This window comes from Taurulus bubalis (assembly GCF_910589615.1).
Source record: "Taurulus bubalis genome assembly, chromosome: 3".
Lineage (NCBI taxonomy): Eukaryota > Metazoa > Chordata > Actinopteri > Perciformes > Cottidae > Taurulus > Taurulus bubalis.
The window spans coordinates 32,271,621-32,293,693 of NC_136591.1; the positions used below are offsets into that span (position 1 = coordinate 32,271,621).

Consider the following 22,073-nt stretch of genomic DNA (forward strand, 5'->3'; position numbering starts at 1 on the left):
CCTGAGGGGAAATTAGCTCATTTGTGGGCTCATGCTGCCACATGCTGCGGTGCATTTTATAGAATAAGGATGGTTCCTCTCTAGTCAGACCACAGAGAAACAGTCAGAAAGAAAGAAATGATGCTGCTTGATGTCATGATCCAATCAAGAACAATTACATGCTCTAATGTCATGATTCAAACACAAAAGTGGAGGAGTGTGTCAACTTTTCATTTGATCATTCATGCAACTAGTAGAAGAGTTTTTTTCTGCATGTTTTACTAACTTTTTTGGAAACTTTGGAAAACGACTGTATTTCTGTGTCATATGCTGTATGCTTGCAAATGATTAAATACAACATCTTCCTCTCTGCACTCAATAACTCCTGCTTTTGTTCAAATAATCAGGATAACTGCAGTTTAAAGAAAGTAAAAACAGAGCTCTTCTTTTTTTTATGTAGAGATTCATCTTAACATAAGGTGATGATTTAAAGACCCAAGGACAGCTAAATGGACCTCATGGTCCCAGTTTTTAAGATTTTTTAGTAGAAAGGTTTTTAATTAATGAACCATTTTATTAAAAAGAAAAAAGGAACTTCCAATCTGACTAATCAGAGGAAAGCAACATCACATGTACAGTTAAAGAAAAGAAAAAACATAGGGAAAATAGCAGTTAAGCAATATGAAGTCCTGTTATGTCCCTTAATTTAGATGCAAACATGTTTTTGTAAAATTAATGCAGTCTCTTTTTTGCTCTTATGGCACAGAACATGTTTTCAATGGCCATATAAACCAAAAAAGCACATACAAATTACATGTTTTATTCTTATTTGTATGGGAATCAGGCCTTTGATACAACAGCCTCTTCTGGGAAGACTTCATTTAACTTAATGAAATTCAGGAAAATAAACTAGACTAGAAATGTCAGACTTGATAGAACACTTAAAGACATAACGACTTAAAGTACAGGACCACCCGGGATTCATGTGTCAAGACTCAAAAATAAAACTTTCTTGTGTTTTTACATCTGGAACCACACAGAACTGTAGCCCATGAAAAACATTTTTCTGATGCAAACATGCATCATCTGTCCTCACTCCAAAACACTGTAAACAAAATATATATTGATCTGTCCTGTAAAGCAAAAGAGCCAACAAAGTCGAACCCGCGGTCTTAAATGCCAAACACTGGGATGAAGAGGAGGGAGGGAGGGATGGCAGACGGATTCATAGGAAGCTGATGCTGAGGAGAAATCACAGCATCTGTTGTTTCTCTCCTCTTTCTTTGTAGCGCTCATTGTAGAAATTGGTGGTTTGGTTAATTTCATGCCTCTGATCTCTGAATGTGGTTCTCCGGGGCCCGTAGAAAACGTTTTTCTGTGTCATGCGTGGACAAACGGAGCAAGAAATAATGTGTAACAACACATCTTCACATGAGCAGATACAGATGCTGCTATTATATTTTAATAGTGGTTGTCGAAACAGGATTGTAAGACACGCTAAGGTCCTGGAGGGAGTCCCAGGTCAGGTGGGCCCCTGCTAAACTACTTAATACAAGACAAATACACAATAGTTACACCATCGTGAGTATTAAATTGATCTGTCGCACTGTGTATTCTCGTATCTTTAGCTGCAAGTAATGTGATAAATGTGACACTTAGTATTCACACTTAAATAAAATGACAGAAAGAGTTTATAGCGCACTAAGGAGAAAATAAAGAAGAAGTGTGGACACACACCCAAAGAGTCTAATCTATCCATTTATCTATCTATCTATCTATCTATCTATCTATCTATCTATCTATCTATCTATCTATCTATCTATCTATCTATCTATCTATCTATCGATCTATCAATCTATCAATCTATCTATCTATCTATCTATATCTAAAACACCCATCTATCCATCTACATATGTGTAAAGTTGGTTCCACTTGCCAACCTACAGTATATATTTTACTTTATCAAATACAAACTAATATAAAGTCGTACCTTCCTGGAGAATAAGTGAAACCATGTTGACCGGAGTCAAACCGGCTTCACAGTCTTTTTGCTCTGACTGTCGGCCATGTGTGTCGGACATCAGGTGATTTTTTATCCAATCATTTCTGCATCCGCTTCACATGTGGAAACATTCATACTTGTAATCACTGTTAAGAACTGTCCATCAAGGCACGAACACGGTGTCCACACCCACGTGCTCCAGCGCTTGGGATCATGTGTGTAACTTAAACACACAAAGGGGTGGATGGCGTATTCAGATCATTTACTGAAGTAAAAATACTTCCTCAATGTGAAAATACTGCATTACAAGTAAAAGTCCTGCATTCAAACTTTATTTTAGGAAAGTATATCAGAAAAATGTGCTTGAAGTATCAGAAATGCAAACATGTAGTGAAATAAAAACTATGTTATTCCCTCTGAGATGTAGTAAATTAGAAATATAAAGATGCATGAAATAGAAACACTCAATAAGTACAAGTACTTAAACATTTGTATTTTAAGTAGGCTATAGTTAATCAACAAGGTTCTCGAGGCAGTACTGTATCGTCAATAATGTACTGTTCAAGGGTGTTGTTAGGCCCGACGCGAACCCTTGAACTGTACATTATTGTAGATACAGTACTGCCTCGAGTACCTTACTGCTTTTATAATACGGTTACCTGCGACTTTATAAATAGTAATAGTAAGCTTCCTTTCAGCACAAAATAGTTGTAGCCACCAAATGTTGTGTATCGCATTTCAGCAACAGAGAAAATAATTTCCCGTATGTGTATGTCGGGAAATTACCGACATATTCATATATTACCGATTACTGACTTTGTCAGGAACCTCTATTTCAACTAAATGAAACAAAAGCATATTTTTTCACTAAATTCTAAAATGCTCTGGTTGAAATGATGACCTTTGTGTTGTTTGGGTCGGTTACGACCCAGTTATACAAATAAGATTTGCTTGATTGGTTGTTGTTTGTTTGACCTTGCAAATCTATATGTCGTGTTATGACATTTTGTGTTTGTATTCAATTTATATTGCTGAAAAAAAAACTTTTTAGCCTTTTTCTTGAAGTATATATATATGGGTCGAAATTGACCCGTAAACATAGATGTAACTACAGTTAATAATATTAAAATGAAAAAATAAATAAGACAAATGTATTTAAGAGATGTGTTCTAATACCCCTCAGTAATAGTCAGGTAACACAACAACCTTTTATTTATTTATATGATTCTCTTGAGGTTCATTTTACCATTTTTTTTCATTGAAATCGAGGGGTGTACTGACAAAGAAAAGGCCCAGAGGCCCACACCAAAAATATTAAAACATACAACAATATTTTCATGGATAAGGATGCCTAACAAGGCAACCAAGAGATTAGAAACAAATTGCATGATAGATAATTGTTTTTAATGTATTCTACAGCTGATTTAAGACATGGGTCAAAACCGACCCGTTAACATACGAGATGGTAACAGAAAGCTAACACAAGAGGAAGGATCAAAAACAGACACGTGTGTATGCACATGTGCTCAGTGCCATGATGTCAAAGTAAAGCATAGTAAGGTCTTTCTCAACCAGGTATACATCTAAAAATGAGACGTGTAAGTGGTTAAGTGCACTTTGGAATGTGTTCTCACTTCAGAGGGTATGGCATTACGCTGCTTTACAGTAATAACATCTAAGTATTCTGGATATTTGACCCCACAAGGCCAAACCATTGATCTGAGATCAGCAGGGCCTCTAACCAATCAGGTAATCACTTCACAACAATTTTATCCTGTTGATATCCGATAGGCTGCAACTTTGCCGGCAAGGAACACCAGTCAAACTACACTTAGCTGTGAGGAGAGGCACAACTGGAGAAGACACGGTTGCATATGTTTTCTGGTTTGAATTGTGCCCATATGGTTTTGATATGTCTACATCAGTTTAACATGTTGAAATCTTCACAATCCATATTTACTAGAACACAGTTAGAATGACATTTTTCTTTAACAAAGCCTATTCCATCCTTCTGTATTTTGATCTAAAAACTGGACAAAGCAACTGTGTTTTTACTTTTTAAAACATAAAGTATAACCCACTATACAGTTAATCCGACATGAACATTCCCTACATATGAAATGCAGCATTTGCTGAACTGTACCTCCCTCCGAAAGCAGCAATGTTACACATAGAGGTGTCAGATTTAATTTGACCTCACATGTTGATATTTTGCTTAATAATCTGCTTAGCTTTTTAATCAAAACAACATGTATCATCATACTCATAGTACAATACAAAAGTTTGTAAAGCATACATGTAAATCTGTGTAATTTGTTTTAATTTGTTAATTTGAGAAGTAAAATGTGAGTAATAGACACAACTTGCGTTTTTTGAAAGTGGAAATGACACCCAACCGTCAATCTCCTAATTTATCTGTAAGTAAACATTCTAATTTACTTTTAGTGCTCCATCTAATCATATACCATTCAAAATAATAAATGTCTTGGTCATAGATGAGAAAAGCCCCTCACATGAATATTTTGTAATACTATTTTGTCAATAAAGCTTCCCAGTTTGCTCTGAATACTTGACTCACTGAAATAAAACTGTGACTCTAAGAATATGTATGGAAGTCTGATCTGCTGGCAGATACTTATCATATGAAAGGAGACCAACCACTACTTTCCTAGTAAACATTACACAAATATTACACAATATTTATCTCTTTTAATGGCCTTTGCATGTTACACTGTGCACCTTAAGTAAAAAAGAAAAGATGATAGTTCCTGCTTCTATAAAAATACTTAATTGTTCAACGTTTTAATAGAAAAGGCCTGCTGGTATCAAGACTGTGGAAAATAAAACATACTCAAACCTGTGTAAACACCAAACTATTTTCAATCAATGATATTGCTTTTGCTTCTCTGGTTAAAAGTTGAGATGACAAATAAGCCAATGAGTGAGAATATACTGAAGGAGCTCAGGGTGTTATCTTTGGCTGTAATAACTCAGTGTGCCGCCTCTACAAGAGGAATGAGGGTCATCAGGACGACACGTTCTGTCAGCTGCACTTCTGCACAGAGAAACAGAGCCGCTATTGTCAGAGTGTGTGCGTGTGTTTTACAGTATGACACTCAATCATGCAAACAATACTTGGTAAGCATTCAACTCTACAACCTTGTAAATTTCTAATTTGTTCCATTCCCTTTTCAATATAAACCACCTTGTGAAGAACAGAAACAATACACTACTGGACATAAAAGTGTAGCTATTCATACCAGATATGCAATACTGTAAATTACATGTATATTGACTGTTTTATGATAGGTCCTTCAATGATGTTTGTCATACTAAGTAACTTTATACCTTGGCAGCCCCACTTTGCAGTGAGGGATCTGTCATCTATGTTTTAATCCATTTAACATTTTTCACAAATCCTTTAAAGTGATGTCAGAAGATGTTCTGTAACTGTCAGCTGTTTTCCACATGTCATATTTTGTTTTATTGCTTCCTGTGGAGGAAAAATAACTCCTCCTGCCTGGGGTCTGAGGTGAGCTGCGTTTCACCTTTAAAGTGACAATTATGGATTCATGCAGATGTATTTTAAAGTCTCTGACCTTGTTTCCATTATAAGATACTTTGATATATACTGAGTGTATGATGTCTTTTAAGGTTTTCATAATCAATTAATCTGCCAATAATGTTTTTCGATTAATAGATTAATATGGTCGATAAATCGTGCAAAAAAATATTGAAAAATGTCCATCAGGCAAATGTCTTGTTTTGTCCAAACAACAGATATTCAATTAAAAATGACATAAAACCGAGAAAAGCAGCAAAAACAAGCCGCAGATTGATCTGCTAATTGACTAAATCAGCTCTAACATGTTTTATAGTAGTAATAAGAAAGATACAACTGGGATATATTAGTCAGCCACATACTGGGGTGTTGGTGTAATTTAGTCCTAATAGCCACAAAATTAAACATTTAACAGTATTAGTGCTTTTATAAAACGGTTTCCAAATTTTGTGAACAGAGTGAATAATTCTCAGCATTAAGGATGAGCAAATGAAAATGAAAATGAAAACGATTACCAACTAGCTTCCTGCTTTCTCCAAAGAAAGGTTTGTGGTAATGTAGATGTACAAAATGATCCCAGCGTTCTGCACCAGAAGTGACTTCATACACATTATACCTGTTGTACACACTATTGAGTGAGTTCTCCAATCAACTTTTGAGGTCCACAATTCCCTTTTGAGTTGCGATAGCATCTTCTGAGACTCATCAGTCCACTGAGTCTGGCTTCGGCCCTCATCTCCCTTTCCCAGAATGCCTTTCTCCCATCTATCTCCCTCTTTAATTTGTCTTCTTCTGTGGTTTAAAACAGAAACACCAAGGCACTTGAACATGAGGTAGAGAAACGTTTTTTTCCTCCCTCACATGGACACAAACTGTTCATCTGTTCAACTATCATATCATGTCAAATTCAATAAGTTTCATACAAATATAGTGGGGCCAGACAATTTTTGACTTGTTTGAAGTTTTGTTGAGCTTACACAGACACATTTCACGACAAAATATAGGAGCAGAGGGAATTTCAATTGCCAAAATTGAAGGTTCACTAAAAAATGTTTCGCCTCTTTAAATATAAAACATGACTCGGTAAAGAGACAGGTTTCCTGTGAGGACACCTGCGAGGTACCTGCCTTTTTGGATTGAAGAGCAGCCGTAAAGATTAAATCCCCACTGAGAGAGGCATAAACATCTAAAGTAAAAGCTTGTCTGTTATGGTTGGTTTGGTGAGTGCATCATAGATACATTAATGCTGAAACAACACCACCTTTGGCAGTAAAAACGGGCAGTCATAAAGTGTGCAGGGCTGGCGTCCAAGAGACCATCTGTACATACTCATCTGCTCTCTATTCTTCATAGTCACTTCATTTGTTGAATGCAGTAACCATTATTAACCTTTTCCAAAATCTTCATTAGTTGCATTTCCCCCCCACCATTTTCATAAAAAAATACAGCACTGAGTGAACACTGTTTTGGGGATTTGCAAAGACGTGTTGGTATTGAGGTCAAAATGACTCAGACATATGTCTCCTCAGATGCTAAATGTTCCACTTAACTCAGCAGCTTGCTACTAACGTGTTGTGCCTGTCCTTTGCTGCTATGCAGGAAACACAACATAACATATGTCAGAGCTTTCTTTGACTGAAAACACCTGACTGACAGTTGTGGCTGGAGATAAGATTGACGAGGGTGTAATTTAAGAGCTGGAAAATAACAAAACAATGAGCTCTGATTTACTGTTGGTAATATTTCTCTGGTTATAAAGTGAAAAAATATAGATTAGTTTAAAAAAACGTAGGTTCGGTAATAATGCACAAAAGCCAAAGAAGAAGAAGAAGACTGTTAGCAAGCAAACATGAATGTAAACAATGCATGATTGAAAATAGGAAGAAAAAAAATAGATTTACAAGGAAGGAAATGTACTCCACATTTGGGATACACACAATGTGTTTTGGTGAGTAACACTGAATGCAAACAGAACTTTTGTATGTGAACATCGAACTCCACAGGCCACCTTAAAAAGTAGATCAAAAGTAGATCATCAATAACTCTATATGATGTATAATAAGGCAACACTGTGTATGTTTATCATCACTCAAAAGCCATTCCTACATAATACTGTGAAGAGCAGCTGCCTGTAAATGAAGAATCAGTTTGTCAATGTTTCTTTATGTGCCGTTTCAGAAACTTGAAAGACGATGGAAGACTCTGGAAGGGTGAAGCTGTTGGATTCGCTTCTAATCCACACCGGAGGTTGAAACAGAAAACCTGCACCCAGACAAGCCTCTGAGGACAGATGGAGCCTCTGCAAGCTGACCGTCGGCCTTCACTGAAGACAGGTGAGCTCTGTGATTCAGTCCGATGAAAAGTCCCGTCGTGCCGTCATCCGCAGATCATGTGGTTTGCTCAAAGATGCTCAAAAATGTTTGCATTTTATTTTTGTTCCCATGATTCAGTCTCGTAGCAAAAACAATCAAATGTTAAGTCATGAACTTCTAAGAAAGCTGCAGATTCAAGGAAGTTTGTCACTTTTCTTGCAGGTAAAAAAGGGTGACCCCCCTGCCGATGGGAGGACGGTGTCCTTGTGGTCTCTTGGAAGTTGAAGGCACCATTTGAGGAGACGCGCGGCCGCTGCAGCGGTGCCAGGATCAGGAAGGTTTTTAAACGAGGCACGTCACACCAGCATCCTCCACGTGGCCACAGTTGGTTTTGCCCCAGCCAGAAAACTTACACTGGTGGATGGTGTCTTCGGCCCCCTCACACGCCACGTCGTCCATCCAGATCAGACCAGTACCTGCACACAAAGGAGGGATGGATTTATATGTTGTAGTGTACGAAATGGATCGTTTGGATAAACTCTCAGTGAAAACCTCGAGCTGGATGCTGGGGTGGTTGTGATGAGGAGAGACGGGTGTTTCTGACACGTTATAGTAACCACGAGATTGAAAAAGCGTGTTGGTAGTGCTGCAGAGAATCATGCACATCTTGTGTGAATATACTGGTTTGGAGGCTTCACTTGATGATGCTGAGACTTTTGTGTTGTTTTGTTTCATTTTTTGATTTCTTTCCATCTGATTTGCTTTGTTTTTCCTGTCTGGCTTTTATAGTTCCTGTTTTGTTCAAACTCGGTCTTCTGTAAAGAAAAGTTTAAAACATCCACGAATCCCATGGCTGTATTTCTGAGTAGTGTCTGCAGGGAACAACCTTCACCAGGAGTGTTATCTTCATCTTGTTTTAAACACTGCGCAGCTCTTTTCATTTTTCAACCGATACATTTTGCAAATTTTCTAGTCTTGACTATATATATATATATATATACTATAAAAAACAATTCAGATTCTTTATTAATACTTTGTTAAAGGAGTGCAGAAGTTAACATGAATACAATGTTTATGTATTTTATCAGGAATAATTATGGTAAAGTAGAAACAATTAAAGATGAAAAAAAGAAAGAAAAGAAAGTATAGTTTTGTATGATGGCGGTAATAATGGTGGACAAATTTCCTTTTCCAAGACACAAGTAATTAATTAGCATATGGATTTGTGTTTTGTGAGGTCTCAGTGACCTTTGACCTTTAATCACCAACACCGGAGTGTGCCAAATTTGAAGAAATCCGCTGCCGGTGTTCCTGATAAACCACGATGACGAGAATGGAACGGACGACCCGAAAACATACCGTCTCCGGCCTCGGCTGACGTCAGCACAGAGGCATAGCATACAAATTGCATCTGGACTTCGACATCAGCGGTCCAGACGTTCAGTGACGTCTGTGAGGCCTCATTCATGCAAAAAAAGTATAAAAAATTGAGCAACTGCAGCCAATGAGAGTGACCATGTTGGCTGCTGGAGCTGCTTGTTAATCTCACGCAGCTCCAGCAGCCAGCAGCTGACGAATGAGAGCGCCACACCGAGTGTTTCGGTCAGAAGAAACCCTATCTACTGTTATATGGATTAGAAATCACATTTAAACTCAACATAAACACACCCTGAACCCAGTGGATGACGCTGACGTTGTATTTCCTGTCGTGGGACGCAGAAAGCAGGAGTTTCCCGCTTCAGTCCCACAGTAACACGTCTGCATTCTAGCATCTATACGCAGCTTGTGTTCTTCTTCTCTTCCCACATTTTAAGAGCTAGTTGTAGATTCTTGGGTTCGGGGAACTTTGTGTACTAATGTCTCGGCCAGACACATGATTCTTCAGTTGTTGCTCTGCTATTTGTTAAAAGGTTTAACTGTCATAAGGAGTTTAAAGGTTTTAAAGGCCCGTGTTATTAGATGCAGAGACATAACTCGTGGATTAGTGTGCGTACAGCTAGTACTCCTCACAGAATTGTTGATCAGATAATATTGTATCCGGTAACAAAATACACAGTTCCAGCTGGAAAGCAGAGCTTTTGGCCGTATTGTTTCCCTATAAAACTTTGGTTCCTGATAGCAAAACCGTGACTCACTGGAGGGCTTCAAGAAAATCCCTTCAGTTTTGCAAAACCTTTTCGAGGCTCAGAGGAGATGGTACTCAGCTGTGAAGGAATACGAGTGCTGATAAAGCAGTTTATTTATGTGCTGTAGGTGAGAAGAGAGGCTGACTCATCAGTAATGCCCCGAAAGCAACATCTGGAGTCTTGTAACGGTCGTCTCTGCTGCTCTGCTCTGTGTCACAGTTGTTTATCACTCGGCTGTTAGTGAGGGATTCAAACAAAGTGTCGTGCTCAGAAGAAACGAGACGGAGAAGTGAAACCAACAATATAACAAACATGATGTTGGCAGAGTCACGGACGAGGAAGATAAAAAGCACAACATCTAAATGCACATACAACAAAGAAGTATAATTAACAGCACTGGTTCAGCTTCAGGCCATCTGGCTCATGAACTTGAATAATTCAAACCTATTAGTCTTCCACTTCCATTCTCATAACTGGCTAAAAGTTCAAGGCACTGTCAAGATCAAGACAACTTAAAAGGAATATGAATTATCACCTAATAAGGGCCATCTGAAAAAATGATTTATGTTAGTGTGGAACAGTAAACTGAGCCAATTTTCTAAATTCTTTTTAAAGTTGAAAGTTAATACTGAAGCACACCCAAACTGAGTGTTCCTGCTTCCCCATGTTGACTTACGCGCCTGCTGTGTACCACAGGGGATACATTCATGACTTACAAATGTAGTTTATATAAAAAAGGTGGAGATGAACTGTTCATTATTTATCTACATAAGCTACTTATAGTAATCATAATAAGTATTTACGTCAAGCTGTACCACATATTAAGTGAACAAACTAAGTATCAATTTCTTTATTTCTTCAATGTGGAACTATTTCATGTGTAAACTGCAATTTTTCAGCTCTCGTGTGTCTTTATGTACAGTAACGTTTATTCGTAAGTACAGGTCTCATGAAAAGTGATCAAGAACATGAAAATAAGAGATACACACAAACTATCAACACAATACCAAACGAACATCTCGGTTGGCTTTAACTTTGAGGTGTAAAGGGATTTTCGTACATCATCTTTGTATCACTGAAAATTCCCCTCCCAGTTGAATTTCTTTTAAACAATCCCGTTAAATGCAAATCTCTTTTAATGGAAAACAAACGCATCATATTACTACAATACCCGGCGCCATATTTGATTGATTGTTTGAAAAGCCTGCGAGATGAATCAATCAAAGCATTGTCTCGACGAGCTCATAGCTCATGGGTCCGCTGTGAAAGAATCATAATATGATTAAAAGCATAATTCACTGCATTTTTTGTTTGTTTTTCTGCAACACATGTGACATTGAGCCCGTGCAGACATATCAGAGATGTTTAATGCTAAAGAGAAATGTCATGACTTAAGCTGCGTTGTTCCATTAAGGCTTTGCAAAACCACTGAGACGTCATTACATGTGTGTTATTGTGTTTGAAGGACTGACTGTATATATGTTCCCTAAAAATGCTAACAAGTGTTTAGGAACTGATCCGTTTCCAGTTCTGCCAGTTTGAACTTGGCCTGTTCTACTTTTAACCACATGACAACTAAAATTAGAGAAAGTATGAAGACTTATCATTGGACACATAAACTGCCTGCTGCAACCAAAACTCACAAAATGTAAGTTGAATCGGGTTCATTTTATTGACACAGACGAAAATTCCCAAATCTAAAATGTGCGTCAAAGGGCTTTACAATCTGTACAACACATGGCCCTCTGTATCCGCAGACCCCCAATCAAATTAAGAGAAAATAAACAAAAATTAAATAAACTTTAGTTGGGAATCAAAGCTCTTCCAGGACAAGGGGATATACATTATTTCTTTTGTCCACAAACAATACACATCTTTGTAAAATCTGATCCAAATGTTGCATTTAAAAGTTCATATCTGCAAATAAATATTCTTCCAAGATTCCTGCTTTGCTTCACAACTAAACCTAACAGAAGAGAAACTGGCTGCAGATTTGACATCTTCAAAGCAGCAGGCGCACGTGTCTCCATGCAGGCGTGCACAGGATGGAAATAAGGTATGCACTGGGGAAAACATGAGCCGCAGCTGTTCAGCTGCTGGGCCTTCTCAGGACTCGCTTTAATGGACATGGACCTTTAAATTGTTTATTCTGGATCTCAACACACTTTTACTGCACTGGGCGGTTCAGACCGCTCGCATTCTACTTATGAAATTTATCACAAATAAGTGTTGAAGCCCCCAAAAACATCTGTGTGGGATTTTAAAGGAACACCCAGGCACGAGACAAATTCTTTGTATGTGTAACATACCTAGCAAATACATGGTTCTGATTCTGATTTAGAAAAGATCAGAATGATTGGAAGGATTAAAAAGCTGTTTGAATAAATGTGCTGACAGAAAACGACCCTAGAAAAGTCCTGGATTTGTTTCAGAGCCCTTTTTCTAACCTCGGTAACTCACTCTTTGAGTGCTGATGTCTGTGTCTTCTCACTGATCGACAAGCTCTGTTTTTCTGCTTCTCGTCATGGGAGATAGAAATCATTGTTCACAGATGCAAAGAGAACAATTATTCCTCATACATGTTCACAGTCTATCCATCATTTTGTCACCTTGATTGTCTATACTGTAATTTTACTATGTAGGTTTATTCTGTACACAACATCTATATATGTGCATTGAATGTGTTGTAACTCTGTTACATTGTTCATTCTGTACACATGCCATATATTGCTTCTGTCCATCCTGATAGAGGGATCCTCCTCTGTTGCTCTCCCGAAGGTTTCTTCCCTTTTTTCTCCTCGTTAAGGTCTTTTAGGGGCGTTTTCCTGTTCCGATGTGAGGTCCCGGGACACGTAAAGCTCTCAGAGGCAAATTAGTAATTTGTGATTTTGGCCATACTAAATACATTTAAGTTCAATCTATTGGTTTCTGACTTCTTTTAGTCTTCACCATAACGTTTTTTGTGGGTTTTCTGTTTTTTTTCTTAATCGAGAGTCTGTACAGATCGTACAAATGTGTGATATTGAGGCTAATTAAAAATATGTAATTTAAATAAAAAGAAGAAGATAAAACATCTCAAGCAACTCACATAAATCATGATTACATGGTTAAGATTCAAATTTAGGAAAAGGAAACAGGTTTTATAAAACATATGAATATCTGAGGCATCGTTTTATGGTTTGTTTTTCTTAAAAATGCAGTACTTAACACAAGAAGAACAATGTGTTCTTATTTGTTCTTGCAAAACATTTTCAAGCTTTTTTGGTTTCTTTTGGCTCTAAGTGAGATTATAAATCTCTTGCATCTCTTGTGTTCTGGTGGACTGGTGAAGGATCTTATATGCATTGCATTCTTAAAAATGCAGTACTTAACACAAGTAGAACAATGTGTTCTTATTTGTTCTTGCAAAACATTTTCAAGCTTTTTTGGTTTCTTTTGGCTCTAAGTGAGATTATAAATCTCTTGCATCTCTTGTGTTCTGGTGGACTGGTGAAGGATCTTATATGCATTGCAATAATTTGACTTGGGTATTTATTTTTGCTATCCTGATAATTTAGATTTTCCTCATCTCATGACTGTACAGCAGCGCAGCCGTTAATAGCAATGTTGTCGTCTTGAACCCCAAATTGCCCCCAAAGTTGCTTTGGACCAATGTGTCTGTCAAATGCTGCAATGGCATAAAAGAGGCCAATCTGTGTCAGAGAAATGCCGGGAAAGCCATAAAAGATTTTCTGAATATATAAAGTTAAAGGTGATTGTCTCATCTGAAAAGATGTATTTGAATGGCAGATAGTCTTAAATTGGATCCAGCCGTGACGTTCTTCACTGCTGTTGAGGTCGTCCCCTGAATCAAAGGCATGTTTCCCCAAAAAGACTTATTGGTAACAACTCTGCCTGGACAGAGACTCTGAAAGATGTAAGTCCGACTTAGTGAATGAAATAAAATGGAGAGAGATATGACCCCTGAGACTCTTTCTTGACGACATCTGGCTCGCATGAATTTCCCCATAAAACCTTAATATTAATCCCTGCAGCCTGTTAGGGCATTGTTACTGCAGGTAAAACCAACAGCACAGAAAATGCACAGTTAGTAAAAATCTGAAGTACTTCCATCTTTAAACTTCATCATGGATATGTGCAGCGGGACACTTTTTAAAACTTATTTCCTGTCTTGATTGAAGAATGAGTTTAAAGAGATTTATAATCATAATAGAATCTATTCTTATTCATCTTACTGTAGTTGATACTGATGTTTACTTTAAATACAGCTGATGCATTCACTAAATCTGTGTTTTTTGTTTTATGAACTACTTAAGATCTAGAGAGCATTTGGTTTTTATCTGCATTGTTCATCGTAGCAGAAACGTCCCTGAGATAGATGTTTACAGATAACATATTTTCCTTGAAGGCATGAGTCTTGAGGTCATAAAGTTTGTGCGGTGCATCACAGACGTCTTTGCAGCACAAAATGTACGTTTTATGGACTCTCATGGATCCTTGCAACTATGCAGACATTTAATGCCTTCATGCAAATGTAAGTGGGGGCAGATGTTTTCCCACATTTACACATATGAGCAAAGAGCTCCCTTTTTACTGAAATAATGAACACAATTAAGATTATTTCAGATTTTGTTTCAACTGAAAACAAAATAAAAGAAAGAGAAGACAATCATTCTCACTTTGAGTTGCATTTTGTGCATAAAAAATGCAACATAAATACAGTTTGCTATCATTATATTAATGTTTATTGAATGCCTGTGTTTGCATACTTTTCATCATCAGGGTTTGAGCTTTGGGCGGCGCATGAATGACTCACATCTTGGATGATGAGGCTGAATGGCAACTGCAGATGCTATCAGTTTCTGCTTGACAGCTGTGCTAATGTTAGCTTTGTGAGTTTGTTGAAGAGAATAAACTAGATGCCTTTGTAAGGTGGTTCAAATATACACGTGTTGGCTAAACATTTTAAAAGATTGAGCATAGAGTTGAATGTTCCAGGTAAAAAGTCAGCATCCTAATAGTTGTTGATCCATTTAATATCGAAGAATTCTGCCAAATCTGCCAGTTCTGGATCCTACAGACATAAGATGAATCCAATGGCTGCAAGGTCGGCAGGAAAACACACCAGGAAAGCTTGTGTATGTTTCATCTCTTAATCTCTTACCCTGTCCGAAGCGTCCGGTCTTATGGACCTCAGCCACTCCTCGGTAGCCCAGCATCCTGCACACCACGTCCCCGTCCTTTTTGTCCCAGACGTCGTCACACACCGTCCCCCAGCGCCGTTCGTGGAAAACCTCCACACGACCTTCGTGAGGACCTGAACCGTTCACCAGCCGCACCAGGGTCTCCTCCACTGCAACACACACATAACATAATCATAAGGATCTGCATGCAATGTGAAGTTTGGCAATATGTATACAAATACGCATGAACTTTGGAAGCAGTTTGTTGGAGCCTCCAAGAGATAAAAGGTTAGTACAAACAGCATCATGCTCCTTAGTGTGCAGATATATGTAGTATTTATTATTTATTCCAATATGAATCCATTTAAAGAACACATGTCTCTCTTTATCCGGCACTTGTTGGCATGATTGCGAGTGTTTAGGAGTTTAATAAAGTCTTGTAAATCAAACCAATATGACAACAAGCGGAGATGAATAGGTTGTTTCCAACATTCTGCAACAGACGGTTTTTATCCAGAAACCACAGAAATAGTCTTTGATTCCAAAAGAAAAAGAAATAAAATGATTCCCATATGCTGTCATTTTTTGGAAGTAATTTTTCTGCAATTATTTACCATCATCTGAACATAATGATCATACTGGCAATAATCAGTGGAATTTGTCAGAGTACCGGTTGAAAGATTTTGAAATTCACAACATCTTTGAAAGTTCCTGCATCAGTAAACAAGTCACCTTGTTGGACAAAACTCCAGCAAGCCACTAGTCCAGGTTACGAAAGAAATCATAAATCCACAACTTCTGTTCTTACACTTTTTGTTTTGGTTCATTAAATCAAATATGATGTTTTTAGTGAAGCTGTAGCTCCATATTTAATAAGCAAACACAAGAGTGGTATCAACATTCTCATATCACTCTACGTAAGAAAACTAATACGCTTATTTCCCACATTGTAGAACTATTTCTCTGAAAATGTAGATTACTAATTACATTAGGAAAATCCAATATAAAGGTCAACAATATAATACATGTCAAAAACCATAAAATGCACAATACACGCCAAATTGGAAGTATTGTGTGTATTGAGACACAAATAATCAGAAATGAAGTGAAAGTATAAGGAAGTAAAGCTAAAATTAAAAATGTAATACAAAGATTGCACTGCAAGTCATTGTTGGACATCTACTAATTTATTGTAAGTTTACATCCATCATATTCACATAAGATTCAGCTTTGTGAGAATCAAACCGCCGTCTCACAGACGATGTTATTATATGCAAAGTTGTGGGATTCAGCTACTCTCAATCCTTAAATCGCAGCAGAGGCAGAAAGAGACTTTAGACAGAGCGCTGTGAAGGTACAGTAGAAACACTGCATGTATAGTAAAAGACATCAGGGTGAGAATAAGGGATGTACGTATGTAGAGGCGCCTTCCTCTGAACTACTTTCTCATTCTCTTTCTAGCCTTTAAACTGGGAGATCCAAACTTGAAAATCTGAACCGTGTTTATCGCAATAAAACTGAATCTGAATTAATCTTTAAATTACCACCACATTTCTAGAATATATATATATATATCAATAAAAACAGCAACACACTTTGTTTCATTACTCTGTTTTCATTGTGAAACATGCAGCAATCTGATATACAACACGTGGGAGCATCTTGCTAATATCCGTTTGTCATGTACACACGTTTATCAAATATCTGATTTTAACTCAATATGTATCAGAGTACTAAAAACCTAATAAACAGTAAAACATATTAACTATTAAAATACAACATGATGATAAACTCTCTATTGTGTTGGGTTTGAGCCAGTTTTCTGGATTCAGAGTTGAACTTCCTTGCTCAAGAACTTGCATACAGGAACGTATACTATTATAATCACATTGAAGTGTGTGTGTGTGTGTGTGTGTGTGTGTACATCTCGTATTCCTGAAACTATGCCGTATAATTGACTTGATTTATCACCTTATCGAGCGCAGAGAGAACATTTGTAAACACACACACACACACACACACACACACACACACACACACACACACACACACACACACACACACACACACACACACTCCTCTGTGTTAGGACATGCTCGCTGAGTGAGACTGTTGACAAAGAGCTGGCGAGTAGATCCAGACACATTATCTGGACAGGATATTAGTCTCATCAGACCATCATAAATTCAAACTGTGTACCATTTAACTCTCATTAGACAGTCAAGTAGTTTGCACTCACTAGCCCATCATAATTTAATACCTACCATAACATAATACTATCATATCTGCTGCACATATTTATATTACATTCTTGCAGAAAATCAGCAAATTTAAACCAGAAATGAGGTGTACTGTCAACCTCCTGTTTTTTCTCCACAGGCTTAAAGTGCCTGAAAGAGAGGAAAGCAATGAGTGCTAGAATAGCACATACTTAGTTTTCAGAAAGGAATGAGTAATTGAGTACTAAATTACCTGGAACAGATGTTGAAACTATTTGTTAACTCGTCAAATACAAAACAGTCCCTCTTTTTTAAATTCCTATTAAGTTGGGTACAATCTGGAAGACTCTGCTGGCACGAAGATGAAGAAGTACCACAGATATTAATACGTCTTATAATGGTGAACTACTCTTTTAAACAGGATACTTTACTTTTATATGTCATTAAATGAACCACCAGACAGAAAATCCGCTCCAACAGCAGCAGAAAAACAATTTTTCCCACAGACTTGATGCATATTTTTTGCATATAGTAATATATAGTTATGGTGGTATAAAGTTACCCTGAATACTAGTTTTCAAGTCATTGAAAAACAAATGTAAATGAACTGCTTTTATCTTGTTTCTTTTGTTTAGGAGAAACAGGATACTGACAAATCCTGTATAATTATTTTATTATCAGCTGAATTAACTGAATTTGTGTTAATATTGGATTTTATTTAGATTGCAGACTTTTTTTTTATACCTCTTTAGTTATTTTTACCATATAGGAGAAATCCAAAGAACAGAAATCAACAATACCTCCAACAAGGAATCACAAATGAGGCAGCTGCAAATGTGACCACTTCTCCCGAACATGAATGCGTCATAAAACACAAAACCACTGACCCATAAGGGCACTTCAGAGTTTCCAATTCACTTAAAAATATGTTTGTCTTTGAACTGTAAACCCATACAAAAGTGATAATAAGATAAAAGGAAGAATACTAAGAATCAATCCCTGGACTTTGCTACTAGCCTGTGTTAACAAATGCACGGTGTTGCCAAATAGCCATTTTAAATTAGGTACAGGAAGGCGTCTTTGTCAGGATATAAAAACAAGAGCAAAGGTTCTGAGTGGAGGCAGTACATGTAGACTGTTGTCTTCAGAGAAAATGCAAAAAAATACAAGCAAACATAGAAGAGTTGTATGGCAACATACTGTATTAGTGCTGAATTATGTGGTGGAAGTGAACTTGATGTATTTTGCCAGAAATGTTGAGAGAAATCAGGCAGAAGCATGACTACTGTTGTGTCCTAATATTACATTATTGTGTGGGGTTATACATGATGTTTTCCTGGATGCCATATAATCTACGGAGGCTTTGTCCTGTTTATTGGATTTGGAGAGGTTTACACTCCAGCAACCCCAAACCAAACAGTTACCCAAGATAGTTATATTTTCCAAACACAATTGGTTAACCCTTCTCCTTAAAGCCTTTTCTCTTAAAATAGTTCAAATACAACCACTAAAGTGTAAATGTTTCCTTGTATGGGCTACTTGTGTAAGCTATGCACCCAAACAAGGATGATGTTCAAACCAAATAATCATACATTTTCCTCATCGCACTGTGTTATAACACTAAAGTAACTCCACAACAACAATGTTGTTTCTTTATTCTTCTCCTTACATGGATCAAAATGCAACTTTAGCATCAGTCAGTCAGCAAAATACAGAAAATGAAATGAAAAGTGTTTTTTGCAGGCTATGCTATCACTTTATACCATTTTATATTATGTTAGAGGATGTATAAAGCCTTGAATCAACCAGCCAGCCAGACAGGCAGGTATGCAAGCAGAGCCGAGGCGTGGGAGCGATGCATTCAGGTTTTTGGAGCAGTGTCCCAGTCAGGACATTTTAGTGACAATTGCAAGTGACAAATATTTCTCGTGTGATTTTAGAGACTAAACTAAAAAGTTTCACAGGCCGAGCAACAGTAGATAAGAGCAGCTCATTGTTTGGTGAAACCATTTTCTGGTTTCATTCACCTTTGTTTCCAAACTGTCTTTAAATGTCATAGAAAATCAACATGCCAAAATCACCAATGTAATTGTTTGGATTAAAATAAAAATGAAATAAGACTATAATAATAATAACTATAATAAATAACTGATCCTGTCTCCTCACAGTCTGACAGCTCTCATGTTCACCTGAGACCGCCAACAAAGAGGTTCACCATAAACTCACCAATGTGGACAACAAGCCGTCTACCTTTCTCGTGCATGAGATAAAATAACCCGGGGAAACCAGATGAGCCAGCTTCAAGTGTTGGGGGTTGGTTCAAGCCTCAGAGGCCGGGGGGAGATCCAACACCGGATTGTCGATACATGAAGAAGTCCAGAACAGGGAGTGATCGCTTATTACTAATGTTGATCTGGCAGGCAAGACGGGTCTGGACCGAACAGGACTGAATGGCTTCAGGACAACAGTTAACCAGCCACAGCTGTTCAGAAAATCCCCTCCTCATTGTTGTATTTCACGTGGTTCGCTCTTCTTGTGACTTCTATGTGTTCTTCTTTTGACTCTTGTTCCTGTATAGCATCATTTGTTTGCTTCTAATTTGATTTTCTTTGCCAGTCTTGCACTTTAAAAATGTTGTGTACCATACAGGTACATTTTGAAACCAGTGTGTCTCTCATGTGGTCTTTTGTTTTACACTTTAAAGCATAGTTTGACATTTTTGGAATTACCCTTATTTGCTTTTAAGTCAAGTGAAGGGATATGATATATTTAATAGTACTTAAAAATCCCTGTTTTTTTAAAATAATTTATTCATAAACGTTTGAGAGGCTCTTAACGGATTTGAAACGTAATGTAGCAATGATTATAATCGTGTTAATCAATGAGGTGCATTTCACCTGAATACTACTGAATACAAGTGACAGTTTGAGAAAAATGCTTTACCTTCTTGCTGAGAATTATTTAAAAAGATTGATGCAACTCTCATATCGGTTTGGTAAATATAAGGCTCTAGCCAGAAACCGTTAGCTTAGCTTAGCGTAAAGACTGGAACGAGTTAGTCTGTCCAACGGCGGCCTGAAAACACCTCTGAAGGTCACTAAAAAAGATGAGAAGATTTCCCAATATCGATTAAATTATGGATATTTCAGTTACAATACCCATTTTACTTGGATATTAAAGAGATTCTCATCAGTAAATTGTACAAGGAACCATCTAACCTGGAGCATTACAAAAAAATATGAATGTTTACTGAATTGTATTGGTAGCATTTGAGATTTGTGGTATTTCCACAGTATTTCACCTCAATTTGGCACATATTATGTCCAGTTCTTTTCAGTCTTCATAGTTTTTAAATATAAATTGCAACCAGACATTTGCCTTACAGCCTGGTGGTGACTTCAGTGTAGCAGCTCCCGTCATATTATGATTCAACTGAGCTTCGCTATAGTCTCGCACATGCAGGTCTCGTTGCAATAACCAGAACCAGGATTTGGCCTCGCAGGACCAACGGGTTTAAAGATTGAATCGATATTGGATCATTCAAATGAAGATCGATGAAAGGGTCCATCTGGGTCTGATTCTGCAGATAAAATAACAAATTAAAGACTGACCTCAGTGTTTTAAAGTGTTCTCAGCATGAGTATTTCTGCATGTGTGTTTGCTTAGCTGCAGTTGCAAATTAGAAATAAATACAATTTGATTAAACTGCACTGCAGGGGAGCCGGGATGTTCTGTTCCAGAAAACAGATAATTGAATTCAGCAAATAAAACATAAATAATACGTGAGAACTGAAGAGCAGTAAGTAGATATGTATTGTCTGATCTGTGATTATGTTCCTCAGTGGGGATGTTGGAGAGTAACACCAAGGAGAGCTTTTAGCTTAAAAACAACAACACCGTGTTTTCATTAGTCCCAAGCAAAAATCATTTGTATTTGGATCCATGTAGCTGCGCAATTCCATTGTAAAAACAACCGATTAAGTGTTGGACCCTCGAGATCAAACTGCAAGAGCTATATCTATGTGTGAATGTGGTTGGGTGTGTAAGCTTCACTTCCAATAGCTCTTGTAATAAGTCAACTGTCAAGAGAAAATTACACAAAATGCCCCAAAAATGAAAAATGTGGTGTTTTGTTACAGGTTACATACACATAGGAAAACGTCTTTGAGGAATTATAATAGGGAAATTGTTGGACTTTGGCCTCAACTAATGTCAGACATATTTCATGTCATAGCCTAAACTAAGTGATACAGAACAGTACATGATATTCTTATCCCTTTTTTTGTTGAATTCAGGGAACCATTAGAGATTTACAACATTGCAAATGGATTCAAATGTGTATATCTGCTCTAACATAAGCCAGCATCTTTAGTATGTCCAGCTAAGTAGCTTAAACCTACATCCAGGCCACCTCAGGTATATTAGTTTGAAGGGTTTACGCACTTTTCGGATACTTTATGAGGTTAATATTAGCAGCTTTGTCCTGCTCTTTACTAGATTTAGTGCATGCTTCTTGAGACCCAACACTCACTCTCAAAATGTGAAACAGGTATTAATAACGAGTAGAGTCACTGTACTGCTGGACCAGGAAGTTGAATGCAGTGAGTATGACACGTCTTTTTACACCACCATCAATTGCTTATGGTTAGAAGACTAGACACCATGCAGTCAATATGTAGCATAGCAGTAT

General features: G+C 37.4%; 1 protein-coding gene across 1 annotated transcript in view; it reads right to left on the reverse strand.

Moving 5' to 3' along the window:
- Positions 1-8,197: 8,197 nt before the first annotated feature.
- Positions 8,198-22,073, reverse strand: part of scara5 (scavenger receptor class A, member 5 (putative)) — a gene marked incomplete at both ends in the record, with an annotated part of 58,017 nt that continues 44,141 nt past the window's right edge. The window contains 2 exons of the mRNA XM_079214941.1: positions 8,198-8,331; positions 15,146-15,334. Of these exons, the coding sequence (XP_079071067.1) occupies positions 8,198-8,331; positions 15,146-15,334 (323 nt within the window). The remainder of the gene's footprint in view (positions 8,332-15,145; positions 15,335-22,073) is intronic.